At 37.7% G+C, this 17,526-nt stretch overlaps 1 protein-coding gene across 2 annotated transcripts in view; it reads left to right on the forward strand.

The window, feature by feature from the left end:
• Positions 1-17,526, forward strand: part of LOC120086087 (symplekin) — a 32,724-nt gene that overhangs the window by 7,449 nt on the left and 7,749 nt on the right. The window contains exons 6-16 of one of the 2 annotated variants that reach the window (XM_039042524.2): positions 2,460-2,634; positions 3,315-3,443; positions 3,546-4,130; positions 4,232-4,846; positions 6,471-6,539; positions 7,415-7,525; positions 7,625-7,870; positions 15,985-16,032; positions 16,158-16,307; positions 16,705-16,869; positions 16,968-17,030. In XM_039042524.2, coding sequence (XP_038898452.1) covers positions 2,460-2,634; positions 3,315-3,443; positions 3,546-4,130; positions 4,232-4,846; positions 6,471-6,539; positions 7,415-7,525; positions 7,625-7,870; positions 15,985-16,032; positions 16,158-16,307; positions 16,705-16,869; positions 16,968-17,030 — 2,356 coding nt within the window. Of the gene's footprint in view, positions 1-2,459; positions 2,635-3,302; positions 3,444-3,545; positions 4,131-4,231; positions 4,847-6,470; positions 6,540-7,414; positions 7,526-7,624; positions 7,871-15,984; positions 16,033-16,157; positions 16,308-16,704; positions 16,870-16,967; positions 17,031-17,526 lie in introns of both variants that reach the window. The other variant, XM_039042523.2, reaches the window with a different exon arrangement.

Consider the following 17,526-nt stretch of genomic DNA (forward strand, 5'->3'; position numbering starts at 1 on the left):
AAACTTGTTTGTAGGAAGGTTGGTGTTTTGATCTTAAAGGTGTTAGAAAAATCTAAACTGATTTTGGGAAAAACCTTGTCATAATTTGTACTGTTTTTCTAATGGCGAAAGTCCTTTCTGGTCTTGGCTGTGCTATGCTTTTTCAACTATTTTTCAGGTGTAGAATCGGAGTTGATAAATTTTGACAATCTGATCCATGCCTTTTGTATTCCTACCTAGACATATTTATTTATTCTTGTGGTATTGTCACCTCTTGATTGAAAATTGTTAGTTTCTTATTTGAACCACCTGTCAGCTGAGAAGCAGGAATGGAATTATGTTGCATATATTGGTTAACTGAAATTATGGATCTATGATGCTTGACTGAATCCACAAGTTGTATATCAAAAACGTTCTGGAAAATTTAGTAAGCATTGATTGATGCCACTTAATACTGTTGAGCAAAATCATAGTAGTCAACTTGGAAATCAAACGTTTGTATGTGGCCTTATCTTTGAAACAGGAAACGAGGTCCCATTTGAGAAAATGAACTAAGAAATTCTGTTGATCTTTCTAATACTTGATGAATGTTGAAGCTCTCTGTCTATTATGTCAGGTGGCGAAAGTTCGCCTACAAGTCATGTTAATTAGGATGGAAGTTTGTGGACGAGTGGCTTTATTGCATCTGACGTGGCTTATATTATTCAGTTTAAAAAGTTAAAATTAATGTTCTGGTGCTGTATTTTTATGGATTCCAAAACTGTAGCAGTAGTTGCTGTGGGGAAGTGATGTGTTGTTTATGTTCAATGTTCTGGTTCTGATGTTCATATGTGAGCCTTTAGTAATCTGCCTTTATTCCGCTTCTGTATTCCCTTGGAACTCTTATGCTTGTGATCATCTGTTACTTAGAAGTGTTTTCAACAGCATAGTGCAATCAAGTGGCTGATCTAATCTCACCGGTTGTTATTTTATCTGGAGTTATGTCGAAGCATGCAAAGATTGAATATGAAATTTCATTAAGAACTGTGGAAGTTGTTTTCTTTGAAATACTTTATTCTTTCTGAGTTGAAATTTACTGTTATATGTGGAATATCATGAAACAAGAAAGAAAGGATCATAGACAGTGTACCTGTCTATATTATTTTAATTCAAAGCAGCAGTGAAAGAAAGGGTTTAGCCTCTTCTGAATCATATGAGGGCATGGATTTGCTCCTACGCCATCTCAATCATTTTTCTTACTAAAATCAGACAGGAGATAATGCCTAAGAAAAACGATTCTGTTTTGTCACAGGGAAGGTTTATTAGCAAATAATATGATAGCTTATTAATAATTGAATGATTTTTAATACATCCTTTTATGCGTGGATATTGATACAAAATATTGTTTTTTCTCCTAGTGTTAATTGATAAATACTGTTGCTTCGACCCTTCATTTTTTTAGTGAGAAATCCTCATCCTTAAGGGAAGTTTTCTTTACCTTCTTAAAGAAACACAGTTTTTGTTAGTATTTATGAAATGAAGCTCTTGTTGAAGGAGCTGGGATGTATGACTTGGCATGTGACACATGGCTTTGCTGTTCCCATTCGTTTAAGAATTGGGTAGCTACGAAATTGCTGGCCTTTGTTGTTGGTAGTTGGGATTGTGGTTTTTGATTCCATTAGCTTGATATCCTAAAGATTCCGTCATAGTGGTTGGAAACTTTACTCTTTGATCTAAACACATCAGTTCCTTCTACCTTATCTAACATGTAGTTCTAGAATTCTGGAGTTGCTCTGATGCAATAGTTGATTTTGAGCTTGATTTCTTGAGTGATTGACACAAAAATGCTTTGCTGACTGGGCAAATATGTGCATTATTTAATTGGAAATTATGGTTTTTTGATCTTATAACTGTTTATACATTGCATGATCCAATTATAAATTGTTTTTCTTTAAATCTCGAAACTCAATGACATCTATTTCTAATTTCTTCTCTCGTTCTTTGTTATGGCCCTTGCTGCTATTCTTTCTTTTTCATCGTTTCCTTTCCTAGTGGTGTTGTCCTTCCTGGAAATAATATTTTTGTACAGTGCTCTTACCGTTTCTCGTTGACATTATTTTTCCTTCTTTTTAACTTTTATCTCGTTGCCGGTTGCATACTTTATCTGTGCACTGGAGCTTTCTAGTATTTTTTTTATAGAATTAAGTTTAGCTGTTTGATGTGTCAGATTATTGTAATTTGATTATAGTTGAATTCATGTGTCTGTTACTTTTTACTATCTCATTTTAGTTAGAAGTGTGTATGTTCCACTATGTCTTTGATCATAAGATTTTTTTCTGTTGTCTATGATTACATACCAATTCATGCAATTCACTTGTTTACATTTTTCTTTCTTTCTTTCCTTTCTTGAATTGTTGGTTTAAACTTCCCTTCATTGCCGCAACTTTTGATGTATGCAATTTGTCTTCCTCTTTCAAACCAATTGCTCTTCTGCTCGACAGTTTAGCAGCTATAGCAAGAAAAAGACCAGTTCATTATGGTAACATTCTATCGGCACTGCTGGAATTTGTTCCAAGTTTTGAGATGACGAAAGGGCGTCATGCTGCCAGTATTCAGTATTCGATAAGATCTGCTCTTTTGGGATTCCTAAGGTGCTTGCATCCAGCTTTTGTAGAGGTGAGTTCACTTTGTGAGTTTATACTCATATTATCATGCATCATGTGGAACCAAGTATGCATAGTCCTCTAGTTTTCTTCATGTTGGTTTTTACCTGGCTGTGCACTTGCGAATTACAACATGAAGTCACCGTGTCATCATTATATAAGGATCTATTACACTTTGCTTTTAGCTAAGTTTGCGATGGAACTTGAGAGTTGAATGCAGCTTCACAAACGCATGACTTGAAGTGGAAACTTTATAGTTTATTTCATTTTTTTGTATAATTGTATGATTTGAAGTGCAAAATCTTGAGTTCATCTTATTTTAATCATGTTAGCAAGGTATCTTGACGTGGCATGAAGATTCTCTGTATTCCTTGATTGTGGAACTTCAAACTTACTTGAAGCGTCTCATTTATTTCTATCCCTAGTTGGATTTGTTAATTTTCTATCGATCTGGTAGTAGATTTTTTAACTCCTTATTGGAACAGCCGGGTGTGTGTGTTTTGGGTTGGGGGGAGGGGAGTTGAAAACCTCAGAGAGAATGGTTCGTGAGATTGACCTTAACGTAGGAAATTGGAATTTATAAGTTCTAATTTCATATTTTCTCGGAAAGAATTGGAATGCCTATAGATGCTGAAATTCTTGGGAAATGATTGAATCCGCATATTCACTTTTCTCTGATAGCTTGGTTTTCAGTCAAGAGATAGATTGGTAAAGGCTTTAAGAGCTATGAATGCTGGAGATGCTGCAGATCAAGTGATCAGGCAAGTGGACAAAATGATGAAAGCTGCAGATCGAGCTTCACGTGATGCTTGGCTGGGCAAGGTAATTATTGGTTGAGTGTTGATATGATTACTATTCTTTGTTGCTATATGTCTCTTACTGATTCCCTCTTCTTGTCTCATCCTTAATATATCTGATAATAAGGATGACCAATCATCAAATCAGCTTAATGCATCAGTGGATCTAACGAGAAAAAGACCTAGGTTTCTGGACGATGAAGAACTTCCCAATGGTCGTGAGGTTTCGAAGCAATTTCGCTTTGGTTCAGATGTTCACGCAATGTCGACAGCTCAAAAAGATGGTTCTCTTCAGAATGCCGTCTCTAATGGGACATCCCATGATGTTCCCGCGTTAGATGTTGAACTGACTCCTGCAGAGCAGATGATTGCAATGATTGGTGCCTTACTTGCTGAAGGGGAGCGAGGTGCAGAGTCGCTTGAAATTCTGATTTCAAATATTCATCCTGACTTGTTGGCTGATATTGTCATAACTAACATGAAAAACTTGCCCAAAGCCTCCCCTCCTTTATCTTGGCATGGGGACTTGCCTGTAACTCGTCAAGGAAGTAGTCAGGTGCAGGTTCTGGCACCATCAGTCCCATTGAGTTCTGTGCAAACTTCAGTTGCTCCTGCACAAGTTCCTTTTTCTATGGCCTCCTCAGCTGGTTCAACTTTTGTTGAGTCTACTGTCAATGGTCTCCCTGTTGATTCTAAACGTGATCCAAGAAGGGTAAATTTAGCCAGCTATGGATGTGCATTAATTTATGTCTGTCATGTTAGGTGTACCACTCTGCCTCTAAATAAATTGGTTTGTTATACTCACTCATGCAGGATCCACGCCGCCTTGATCCTCGTCGTGGAGGAGTATCTTCTGCTTCTAGTGTGGAAGAGGCAAGTTCAAATACATCTGATGTTGATGGCTCCATATCTTTGGGAAAATCTGCTTCGGTTCCTGTTTCTGTGACGATCGAGAATTCTTCAGTATCTCTTACATCAAAAACGAAAGTTGAAGAAAAAATTATAGAGACTCCATCCGTGTTTGGAACAGATCAATCAACCCACAAATCAAGATCTCCTGATAGACCTGAGAAAGTTGACACTATATTGGAGACTAATGCCCCTTTGGATCCCATGCCTTCTGCTGTTGGAAAAGCTGATGATGGTTTAGTTGCAGTTAATTTGTTTGATGATTCAGCAACTAAGAGGGATGATACATCGTCTTCTATAGAATACAATCAGTATTCCCCATCAGTTACAAATGCAGCTGCATCTGAAGATACCTGTGAGGAGTTGCCTTTGCTTCCACCATACGTTGACTTGACTCCAGAACAGCAAGTAGCTGTAAGAAATTTGGCAGCTGAAAAGATATTTGATTCATGCAAGAATTTAAATGGGGCAGACTGCCATCAGATACGCTTGGCAATAATTGCTCGATTGGTTGCTCAGGTGGGGGCAATGTCTGATTGTTTATTTATTATTTTATGCCTTTTCTCTTTAACTAGACAAACTTTCATTTCTGTCAAAACTTTACTGTACAAGGAAGTGTGCGGAATCGAAGTTCAGCCACATTGTACAGGCTAATAACAGCTTTTCAACTAGCTATTAGTGTGAATATAAGTAACTAGTAAGGAAGATGTATTCTTCAAGTTTTTGTCAAGGAAGCCAAAGAGGCCCAAAGTGTAATATACTCTATTGTTTATTTATATTCATACAAGTTCTGTTAGATTCTTCCTTTCGCCTTTAGTACTTCTCAAGGTAACCCTTATCATACTCAAGCAACTTGGTTTTTTCTTTCAATATCTGCCTTCGTGTGTTTGCGCTTTACTCAATAAAGGTCGACAATTTGAGGGAGGGATCTGTATAACTAAGCTTGACTGACATCCTTCATTTTAAGGTTCATAAAAAGGAAAATGTAAGAGCAAGGGATCAATTTGCTGTGCCACATTTGTACATTGCGTTCCTTTATAATTTGTGTGCATGAGGGATCATGAAATCAAGTAATTTAATCAATGTTAACTTTTGTATCTGTCAGCTATCTATATCACTTTAGGCCACAATAGTTTTCGTCTAAGTGACTCTTAATCAATTTGGAGGCAAGAAATTTAATGGATTTAAATTTTTGGTGATTAGAATTCAAAAAATCTCTTGGAGTTATGAAAATATTACTTGACAAATGAATGAATGGAGATTTATGTGTTACATGTGATGTGACCATAGAGGCAGCTGTATAATGTTGTATTTTCCATGAACTCTACGTATTTCTTCATGACGGTCTACATTTTTCATGCACTTTGCTCCTAGTGGAAAGGACATGTCACATCTGCTTCATGTTGTAATGATTATCTCTGCCAATTACAATAATACTTTTGTACATTGTATTGCTCCATTCAACTACAGAAAGGAGTACTTTACTGTTTTGAATCTTTGGCTTTTACTATATGTTTGAAAGGCAATAGGAATGGGTTGCAGATTCTTATATTTCATTGCCATTCTTTTGTACTAGGGATTCACAGTTTTTCTCATGGAAACTAGGATGTTTCACAGAATAAAATATATTGAATCTATGAGCTTATGTAATCCCAGGTTGATAGATAACATGAACTTTGTTGATAATATTTCATGAATGCATAATGTGATATGTACTCATCTATGTTTTGAGGATTGTTCTCTGGCTGCCTTCATAATTTATATTGATTGAATCTAGCATTTATTAAATATTACTATAGAAATAACCTGTCGAACTTATGTACTTTTTTGGCTTTTGATTGGAAGTTCTTGATAATGTCAGCTGAAATGCTTTGCATGTGTGTTGCCAAGTCATACATATCAATACTGTTTTAATACATGATGATTTTTGTTCTCTTATCTCTTTCTTGGCCCACTGGAGGTTCAAATAACGTGTATGCTGTAACTGTACAATTGCATGGTTGTTAATTTCATTGGGGGAAGACTGGATATAAGTTGATCAATCTTATGTACGCTAACAGACTTGTTTAGTTGGATCTACATGCCTACTGTATTTTGATATCCTGTGCAATTAAAATCGTCTTCTTTTCCTCTCTCATCATAGGTTGGTGCTGATGATGATATTGTTCGAATGTTGGAAAAGCAAGTTGCTATCGACTACCAACAGCAAAAGGTATCACATTTCCTGATTGTTATGCGGCATGGAATGAGGCTTCATGAAATTCGTTTGATCTGTCAATCTCAGCTTGTTGATAGGCATACATGACATTCAATCCTCGATTTTGTTTTCCTGTCATTTGTTATTTGAAAGTGCATGCAGGACTTCTGAGATTTTTTTTTTGCATATGGTCACATAAGAGAAGATTATTGATTAAGACGTGACAATTCAATGTATGTGTAAAATTTTTTCTCTTATTGTCTTTCTTGATTGGTTGTAACCATCATGTTGCAAGGTGCACGATGATTTTATTAGGTATATTCCCTTTTTCCATTGTTGATGGTTCTTTTTTTGGCTAGCTAGAATATTGCAAGTTTTCCTCTCTTCCAAATTCATAATATTATGTGTGCATGCACGCATTCTTTCCTTTTGCTTATATGGCTTATATGTGCACACTTTAGTATTTTAGTAGTCGATTGTTCTTTGGAAGTATTTTAGTAGTTGATTGTTCTTTGAAATTAACAAGATCATGTTGTTCATAGGACTTGCAAAATCTCTCTCTTTTTTTTCTTTTATAATTTGTATAATATCCTTTATCTTGCCTTTTCTTGTTGTAATTTGAATTCTCTCTTCTCCTTCTATTCTATTTCCTCTTTTTATGTCCAATTGGAGATGTTTATTGTGATTCCTTTGGGGATCTGCCTCTCCCTTTCTTTTGTAATTTCATACATTAATGAAATTGTTTTTTATATAAAATTTTTTTTCTTGTTCATACATTGATCACATAAATCTTCATTTTAGGAATATCTGAAAAAAGATCTTATGTTTACCCTGTTCATGATTGTTCATTTCTTCTGCTACGATCTTGACGTTTGACGTGTTCTTTCCAGGGGCACGAGCTTGCTTTGCATGTTTTATATCACCTACATTCACTTGATATTCTGAATTCAGTGGAAAGTTCTTCTTCTTTCGCTGTGTACGAGAAGTTTCTTCTAGTTGTGGTGTGCCACCTTCCTCTTATTCACATTTTTTATTCTTTTATCTGAAACTTCAGTTTCATTCTAATTTGTGAGTGATATAACTGGAATATTTAATTGTAGGCTAAATCATTACTAGATGCTTTTCCAGCTTCGGACAAATCTTTTAGTAGACTTCTTGGTGAAGTTCCAGTTTTGCCGGACTCTACCTTGGAACTATTACATAACCTTTGCTATTGTGATACTACTGACAACCCGGGGAAGGATACTCCTGATATTGAACGTGTCACGCAAGGCCTTGGCACTGTTTGGAATCTGATTGTGAAGCGTCCATATAGTCGGCAAGCTTGCTTAGATATTGCTCTGAAGGTAGAAATTATTGCAGTTTGATTATTATTTATGTTCTCATTATCCATGTTATCCTTCTCAATGATAAACGACATATACTAATAAGAAAGGTAGGGTGGAGCCATTGAGGTGGGTTTTGGTGAATTATTCTGCAGGTGTTGTCTTTATAGGTAGGGTGGAGAATCAGAGATCACCATAACCGATGGATTTTTGGTCCTCTGGGTTTGGGAAATATGACAAGTTGAATCTATCAATTGGGATTAACCAGATAAACTCCAGGCTAATAAATATTTTGAAAATTTCAGAATTTGAAGCAACTTAGAGACTAACTATTTCTTCTTATGAGATTAGGACAAAAGGATCCTTAGTTTTTAATATGCTCAGTTAGCTAGGTATTATACAATCTTTCATGGGTCAGTGCTTCTAAGCAAACCTCTGGGTCCTTATTTATGACTGTGTGGTCGCAGAGGTATTAGTGATATGATCGAGAAGTTCCTCCTCAATCCGCCTTTTGGGGAGAGGACTATTTTTATGAATGGCGGGAGAGCGTACGATTTTATGGGTTTTATGGGGTGAGTGGAATAGCATGGAGTTTAGGGGCATGTAAAGGGACCCAGGGAAATTTGGGTCCTTGTTTGCTTCTGCAACTATTTGTGGGCTTCAATTTTGAAGACCTTTTGTAACTATTCCATTATTTCTCTTAGTTGGAGTCCCTTCTCGTAGAGGGAGCTCCTTTTTTTGTGGGCTTGTTCTTTTGTATGCCGTATATTCTTTCATTTTTTTCTCAATGAAAGTCATTTTCATTTAAAAAAAAAAAAACAAGAAATTTAAGCCTTCGTGGGTGATTTGTGTTGTTCTCCTCTCATGAAAGTTATTATTCATTTTCTCATTGGCGGATCTTGACCCTATTTCCTTCCATCATATATTGTATTCAAGTACAATCATTTTGATCATTTGTTCTCACGTACTTGCCAGCATTTAAATTATGGTGCTAGAATATTGGGCCATGAATGAAGGAAGACTTGTGAGAAAAAGCCTGTTGGCTAGTTTATGCGATACCCCAATTCTTGACAAGGGAAAATCAAAAGCCTTGGCCTTTCCATTCCCTGAGATAGCTAGTGAAAGAGAATATTGTTTTTTTGGTTTTCAAAGAAATGAATATCTAAATGGATGGAGAATCCATCCATATAAGGACGGAGGATCCATTGCTGATTCGATTGAGCTATTATAGGCTTTGGGGAAGACGGAGAGCACTCCTCTTGGGGTGGAATAACTACTTGGACGCCTTTTGTGGTTATCTGCTCTGGATTTGGTGAATAGATAAACCCTTGGAACATGCTACTGTCCTAGACAGTAACAGCTAACATTGAGGTGCCAAAGATTTCTAACAATGTTAGTTCTAAGGAAATGAACATGTTATCCTCAATGTAACTTTTATCCATTAAGTGACATTCCTCCCATTTGCACATCTCTTATTTTTTGGAGGCCTAAACACTTTAGGAACTCACTACTTAACTATCCTCATTCCTCTAGCCTGTAGTTCTTGACGCAAGATTAGAATATTTATTTTGTGGATTAGTATCTTGCTAGTAGCTCAGGCCCTTCCACAAATATCGAGGGATGGGACAGTATAATGTATTCCTTGTTATCCTCTATGAAATTAATTAAAAGTTTGTAACTCCGAGCCCCATCCTGATCAAATTGAACATTCCTCCTCCTAGGTTGCGGCCTTGTTCTTTCAGAGAACTTTGTCATCTCTAGGGTTTATCTATGCTATTTATAATCTCTGAGTATCCCGAGTCAACTAAAAAGGCCAAGAAAAAAACTTTCCTAAAGGTGCCTGCAAGGTATAGGGTTTGATTGTGGGAACTTCACCATGTGTCCAAATTAACTTGGAGTCCTTGCAACCATTGCACCTAGTCAGGCAATGTGCTGTTAACTTTGGGTTGTTCGGGAGCTACCAGCTGAACAAGTGACTAAACTACCAGTGACCCACATTAATGAAGGGTAGCAAATTGATAAATGGAACAAACGGCTGGAGATATGTTTGTGAGCCTTTTTTTTTTTTTTTTTTTACTTGTATTAAAGTCCAGCCTCATTTGTACTGCGAGGAAACTTTTTAAAATTTTATATGAATCATGAAAAAACTTAACATCAGTTATAGTTTTCTATATCATATTGGGTCACATGATTAATGATGAACTCTAGACGAACTCTAGACGTAAAAACATTGGAACCTGTTAAAAGATAGAAATAGAAGACACAAGGTTTACGTGGAAAACCCAAGAATAGGGAGAAAAAACCACGATAGAGTCTCCTTTTTATTATTTTTAACATAACATGAAAGATACACGAGGGTTCTTCTGTACAGGCTCCAAAAAGTCTTAATACAAAAAAGAAAAGAAAATTAGGATAAGGTAAATTACTATCATACCCCCGGACTATAAACAATCACCTAAGTCCTTTAGTTTCAACACTCCCCCTCAAGTTGGAGCATAGATGTCAATCAGACCCAACTTGCTAACACATGAGTCAAAATTTTGCTTGAGTAACCTTTTAGTGAGAACATCAACAACTTGTTGATTTGATGGAATATACGGAATATAAATACTGTCATTGTCCAGTTTCTCTTTTATAAATTGTCTGTCAATCTCCACATGTTTCGTACGATCATGTTGTACTGAATTATTGGTTATGCTTATAGCCGCTTTATTATCACAATAGAGTTTCATTGGTAAGGTACCATCTTGATGAAGATCAGATAGTACTTTCTTCAACCAGATTTCTTCACAGATTCCCAAACTCATAGCTCTGTATTCAGCCTCAACACTGCTTCTAGCAACAACATTTTGCTTCTTACTTCTCCAAGTGACTAGGTTACCACACAAAGGTACAATATCCTGAGGTAGACTTTTTGTCAATAATTGATCTGGCTAGTCAGAGTTGGTATAGGCCTCAATGCATTTCCTGTCGGTTTTTCTGAACATTAGACCTTTACCAAGAGTGCTTTTCAAATATCTTAGAATTCGATTCACAACTGCCGTATGTTCTTCATAAGGTGCCTGCATAAACTGATTGACTACACTGACAACATAGGAAATGTCTGGTCTGGTATGTGATAAGTAAATTAGCTTTCCCACTAGATGCTAATACCTCTCTTTATCAACAGGAACTTTGGTAACAGAATCTCCCAGTTTAACATTGAATTCTATAGGAGTGCCAACAAATCTACATGTAGTCATGCCTGTTTCCTTTAAGAGGTCGATAGTGTATTTTTGTTGTGAGATAGAGATCCCTTTACTTGATCTGGCCACTTCAATTCCAAGGAAATACTTTAGATTCTCGAGGTCTTTAATTTCAAACTTGTCTACCATTTTCTTTTTCAGTTTGGTGATCTCAACAATATCCTCCTGACAAGACAATATCATCCACATATACGATTAGGACAGCAATTTTTCCAGACATCGACCTTTTTGTGAACAATGTATGATTAGAGTATCCCTGAATGAACCCTTGGGACTTAACAAAGGTATAAATCTGTCAAACCAAGCTCTTGGGGATTGTTTCAAACCATACAAAAACTTCCCGAGTTTACACACCTGATGATCAAACTGGACTTTAAAACCTAGAGGAGGGCTCATATACACCTCTTCTTCTAATTCACCATTTAGAAAAGTATTTTTCACATTAGGTTGGTGGAGAGGCCAATCTTTATTTATTGCAATAGGGGGAAGAACCCGAATCGTGTTTAACTTCGCTACTAGAGAGAGTTTCTGAATAGTCTACCCCATAGGTCTGAGTAAACCCTTTCCTACAAGTCTAGCCTTGTATTTGTCTAGAGTTCCATCAGATTTATACTTCAGAGTAAATACCCACTTGCAACCAACTGTTTTGTGCCCTTTTGGGAGAGCAACAAGGTCCCATGTATTTTTTTTTTTTTCAAGAACTCTCATTTCTTCCATAACGACAGTCTTCCACTTAGGAATTTTCATAGCCACTTGTATGTTCTTTGGTATTGCTACTGTGTCAAGACTGGCAGTGAAAGCCTTGAACTCAAAAGACAGATTACTGTAAGATAGAAAGCTATACATAGGATACTTAGTGCAAGACCTAGAGTCGTTTCTCAAGGCAATGGGCATGTCAAGAGAAACATCATAATCCCCAGGTTTGTCTAACTTCTCATCTGCTTTTTCACCTGTAGTAGGATTTTGATCACATCTTTCAACCTGAGATAGAGTCTCACTCTCTTGTGTTCCTGTTGTAGTCTCATCACTGTTAGCTACCCTGATATTTTCTGGAACCAACACATCAGTCTTGTCATTCTCAGTTACATCAACAATATCATCCTCAACACACAAGTTGTTATTGTCAGGGACACATTCAGTAGTACCTTGAGCTTGTGTTGGTTCAGATTCATGGACCGGAGCCCGCGGAATAGTAGGGGACACTATTTCCTCTCTGAGATGCTTCCTGTAGTATGTCAACCAAGGGACTTGTTTAGTAGGTAGAACAGTGTCATGGGAACTCAAGGTAGGTTCAGGAAGATCAATAGGGACTAAGGGTGTTGACTAGTTAGTCTCTTCACTAACTCTCCCCCTGAAGATGAGTACAGGGAATAAGGGTTTATCCTCAAGAAATATGACATCCATGGAGATGAAGTACTTTGGGGAAGAAGGATGGAAGCATTTATAACCTTACTGGTGAAGGGGATACCAAAGAAGACACACTTCTGAGCACGAGGGGTGAACTTAATTTGGTTATGGTCATGACTATAGACAGAGACAAAGCACCCAAACACTCGGAGAGGAACATCAGGAATAAGCCGTGTGGTCGAGTACGACTCCTTGAGGCATTCAAGAGGAGTTTGGAGTTGGAGGACGTGGGAAGACATTTGATTAATAAGATGAGCTGCAGTAAGAACTGCATCTCCCCACAAATAAGATGGAAGAGAAGTAGACAGCATGAGAGACCGGGCAATCTCGAGGAGATAGACAAATTTTCCTTTCACCCACCCCATTCCGTTGAGGGCTATAGGAGCACGAACTTTGGTGAACAATGGCTTTAGAAGGCAAAAATTCACGGGTATTATTGAGAAATTCACAACCATTGTCACTTCGAAGGATGACAATTTTGGTATTGAACTGAGTCTCAATAGTAGTATAAAAGTGTTGAAATATCGATGAAACCTTTGATTTGTCAGTGAGTAGAAAGATCCACGTAAGACGGGTATGATCATCGATAAAGGTCACAAACCACTGCTTTCCTAAAGAAGTGGTACACTAAAGAGACCCCAGACATCACTATGAATAAGAGTAAAGGGTTAAGAAGATTTGTAAGGTTGAGAAGGAAAGATGACCTATGTTGTTTTGCACAAATGCACACATCACAAGACAAAGAAGAGACATCAACTTTGTTGAATAAATGAAGAAATAAAAATTTCATATATTGGAAATTTGGATGACCAAGGCGAAAATGCCATAACATACTATCTTTTTTTGAAGTTGAAAAATAAGAAGATAACAAGCTAGTCCTATAGTTGTTCCTAGAAAAAGCATCACCATCAAGGAATTAGAATCCCCTATTGTGCCGGGCAGTGCCAATCGTCCTCCCCGAGCTTAAGTCCTGAAAGAAAATATTATCCAGTGAGAAGGCAACTTGACAATTGAGATCTCTGATTATCTTACTAATAGATAAGAGATTGTAAGATATTTTAGGTACATGCAACACATTCTGTAAAGTTAAACTATGGAAGGGAGAAATATGACCCTTGCTCGCAAGAGGAGCAAAAGACCCATCTGCAATTCTGATCTTTTCATTACCAGCACACGGAAGATACGATAAAAAGTTATGAGATGACCCAGTTATATGATCTGTAGCCACTGAATCAAGTATCAATGGTTTATTATCATTTATACTTAAAAGACTTGAGGATTGTGATATACCTGATTGAGCTATTGTCCCAAGGGAAAAGATAGCAAAGTCATTTTAACAATTCATCTGAGGTTGTGGTTGAGAAGTACTTGTAAAATTCACTCACAAGAGCCTGACCAGGATTGGGCTTGTCATTTGGAGGGCGTTGTTTGCCATTCGGTGGTCTACCATGTAATTTCCAGCGTTATTCCTTTGTGTGCCAGGGTTTCTTGCAATGTTCACACACTGGAGTTTGTTTCCCATTTTGCTTATCACCATCATTACCAGATAATTTCGCATTAAAAGCAGCTGAATCAGTAGCAGACACATTTTTTATGTTCATAGCATTGGATTTGTCTTCTTCAAGGCAAACCTCAGAACACACGTCCATAAGAGAGGGTATAGGTCTTTGTCCTAGTATACGGCCTCGTGCTGCATTGAATTTGGAGTCCAAACCAGCTAGGAAAGCATATACACGATCTACCTCCTCAATTTTGGAATACTGGACACCTCCACAAGGACTATCCCAGATAATTTCATGACACAAGTCCATTTCCTGCCAGATTAGGGACAGTTTATTAAAGTACGAAGTGACATCAATTGCCCCCTGTTTGCACTCGTGAACTTGTTTACACAGAGTGTAAAGACGAGACACATTTTGCCTCTTAGAATATGATTTCTGAATTGCATCCTAGATATCTCGAGCAGTTGCGGCATACAACAATGGTTTGCCTATTTGAGGCTCCATACTATTAATCAGCAGTGATCGTAGTAAGGAGTCGTCTCCTTTCCAAATGCGCTCTTAAGGGTCCCCTGGTCTAGGTATCTTACCAGTTAGATACCCATACCTGTGACGCCCCTCAGGAGCCATTTTAATGGACTGAGACCAGGATTAATAATTTTGGCCATTTAACTTTTCTCCCGCAATTAAGCCTGCGGTATTTCCCATAGACCCAGACAAATAGTCTGCAGTAGTTAAAGCAGAGAAAGAGGTTACTGGATTCTCTGGATACATCGGTAGACCAGAAGGAACGTCTGAATTCAATACACTTGAATTTAAGTTCGTGGAAGTGCCTAGGGCTGCCCCAAGAGTAGCGATTTGTTGTTGAACCATTGTCGGAGATAGACCCATCGATCCTTGGTGTTCATTGCTCGACAGCGCAGGAGAAAGAAATCTCGACGATGGTAGATATGCGGCTGGCGGCTGTTTAGGAGTTGGATCGTAGCTCGTAGTCGGCACATCATATGCGGTTGGTAGCTTTTGTGGTGGGCGGAAGACTCAACAACACCGGCTTCAGATTCCGGTGGCTAGATGAAGCGGCTACCGGCGGTAGGACAAAAATCAACGGCAGTGGCATCGGGGAAGAAAGCGGCCGCGCTAGGGTTTCCAATCGGATGCTGTGGCGGACGTATGTGCAGGGATTAAAGATACCGGTCAATTGCGGCTTAGACAGTAGTGGCAGTGGCGGCAGTGGTGACGGCCTTAGCGGTTGGAGGTTCCATCAGCGGCGGTGGCGGAAGCAAGGGAGGTGAAGACCTAATGTTATCTTGCACCGGTTGGTTTTTGCCGATGACGGCTAGGGTTTCATCACCATGCTCTGATACCATGTTAAAAGATAGAAATAGAAGACACAAGGTTTACGTGGAAAACCCTAGAACAAGGAGAAAAAACCACGATAGAGAATCTCCTTTTTATTATTTTTAACATAACATGAAAGATAAATGAGGGTTCTTATTTATAGGTTCCAACAAGCCTTAATACAAAAAAGGAAAGAAAATTAGGGTAAGGTAAATTACTATCATACTCCCAGAAATCACCTAAGTCCCTTAGTTCCAACAGAACCATCATTCTCTCTGTCAATCGTCAATATCTAGATGCTAGGCTGATAATATGTGCACCTCAATTAATCTTAAGATAATTGCTTGACCCCATTATAACATTTAAGGAATTTTGTAGGATTTTAATATCCCAAGTACGTGACTATTGGGTTTGTACCAATTTTCCCAAAATCAATTTCCTATTTATTTTTCCGTCTCTTAATGCCAAATGCCATGAACCAACATCAAAACCCCCGATGAGTTAATTTGGGAAGAATCTTGGCGTGGCATGTATGGGATAGATTTGGTATAATCTGTAGATGTGTATGCTTGTGTTCATTGGAAGCATATATGAGTATTACTTTTATTCTATCCTCCTCAGTCCTCACATGGTTGTTTGATGGCAGTGTGCTACACATTCAGAAATTAAGGTTCGAGCAACAGCTATTAGACTGGTATGGAAATGCAACCTTTGTTCCTGCCAATGGACGTTTTAATCTGTTGGATGGGTTTCGTCTGCTTATATTTATGATGTATATGCTTACGTTTTATGTGGTCTGTTGTTTTCACTGTTCATTAGGTGGCAAACAAACTGTACCGCCTAAGTTACATTTCAGATAGGATTGAGCAACATGCAACAAACATGTTCCTGTCTGCAGTAGACAACGTAGATCAGACAGATGTAGAGCCTTCACCATGTGGATCGATTGAACAAAGAACTGGAGGAGAGGTTTGTTACATTTGTTTCTTCCGTTTCACCCCATTTCCAAAGATTAAAAACAATCCATGTGCCTGAAGACGAAGGAGACTAGAATTGAGCAGGAAATTCATTATCATTATTCAAAGTTTGATCTTTAGATTGTCATGGATTATTGATCCAGTTTACTTTAAATTGACTGCCATGTTTGGGAATCTCCTATACATTTATCCCCTTTGATAATACCCCCATGAGCTGGGGACCGGACGCAGAATTGCTTTCTGTTGTTGTCTTCTTTTCCAGATTACCTTCGTTAAATGATAACACAATGAAGCACTTTCTAATTTTTCTAAACAAGAGGATATACTGTTCAATTTTCTGTATTAATTTATTGATGTTATCCCTTACCATGGCAAAAATTGTTTTCTAGGGTGAAAGTCAGGAAACATCTGTTTGTGGTTCTCAAGTTTCAGATCCCGGAACCTCAGAAAACGATTCATTGAGGAGTTCACAACCTACAGTTCATGGCAGTTCAACCTTGTCACTTTCAGAAGCCGAAAGACATATTTCTCTTCTTTTTGCTCTATGCGTGAAGGTTCCTGATCTTTTATGTTAGTTACTTAGTTTTAGGGATTATAAATCTGACATTGCCTCTCCAGATTAAATTGATACTATATAGTCCTTTTCCTGCAGAAACCTTGTCTGCTTCGGTTTGTATTTGATGCTTATGGACGGGCTCCTAGAGCAGTGAAAGAGGTCCTTTCCTTTTCTTCTTTTCCCCGAGAGGAAACTCATGCTCTTCATTGATAATATAAAAATTACAAGCTACATCTTTCGCAGCATAACATAAAATCCCAAAACTGGGAAATGCATGCTTACGACATTCAAGAATAACAATATATAGGGCAAAACGCGCACACACATACATGTATATATGCACATACATATACCTAAGTATGTACGTTAATGCATATATATTTTTCTGGACAAGAAACACGATCCAAGTGTTTCGTGCTTGTGAAGTTGAGTAGATGGGGCTAAGTGGTGGGTCAGAAGGTTCTCTCTTTCCCTATATTGTGTATCACTGACCCTTTGGCCTTTAGGTTATAATCCTTGGTATGCATCATTTTAGGATCATCTTCTGGCAAAAATTTAGAAGAAACTTTTTTTTCGCTAACGGGATTGACCGTTGGAAGAATCATGATTGATTGATTTGTTTGTTTTTGTTTGAGATCCCTTCTGCTATTAGGAA

This window comes from Benincasa hispida, chromosome 9, assembly GCF_027475165.1.
Source record: "Benincasa hispida cultivar pf3 chromosome 9, pf3_genome.v1.1, whole genome shotgun sequence".
Lineage (NCBI taxonomy): Eukaryota > Viridiplantae > Streptophyta > Magnoliopsida > Cucurbitales > Cucurbitaceae > Benincasa > Benincasa hispida.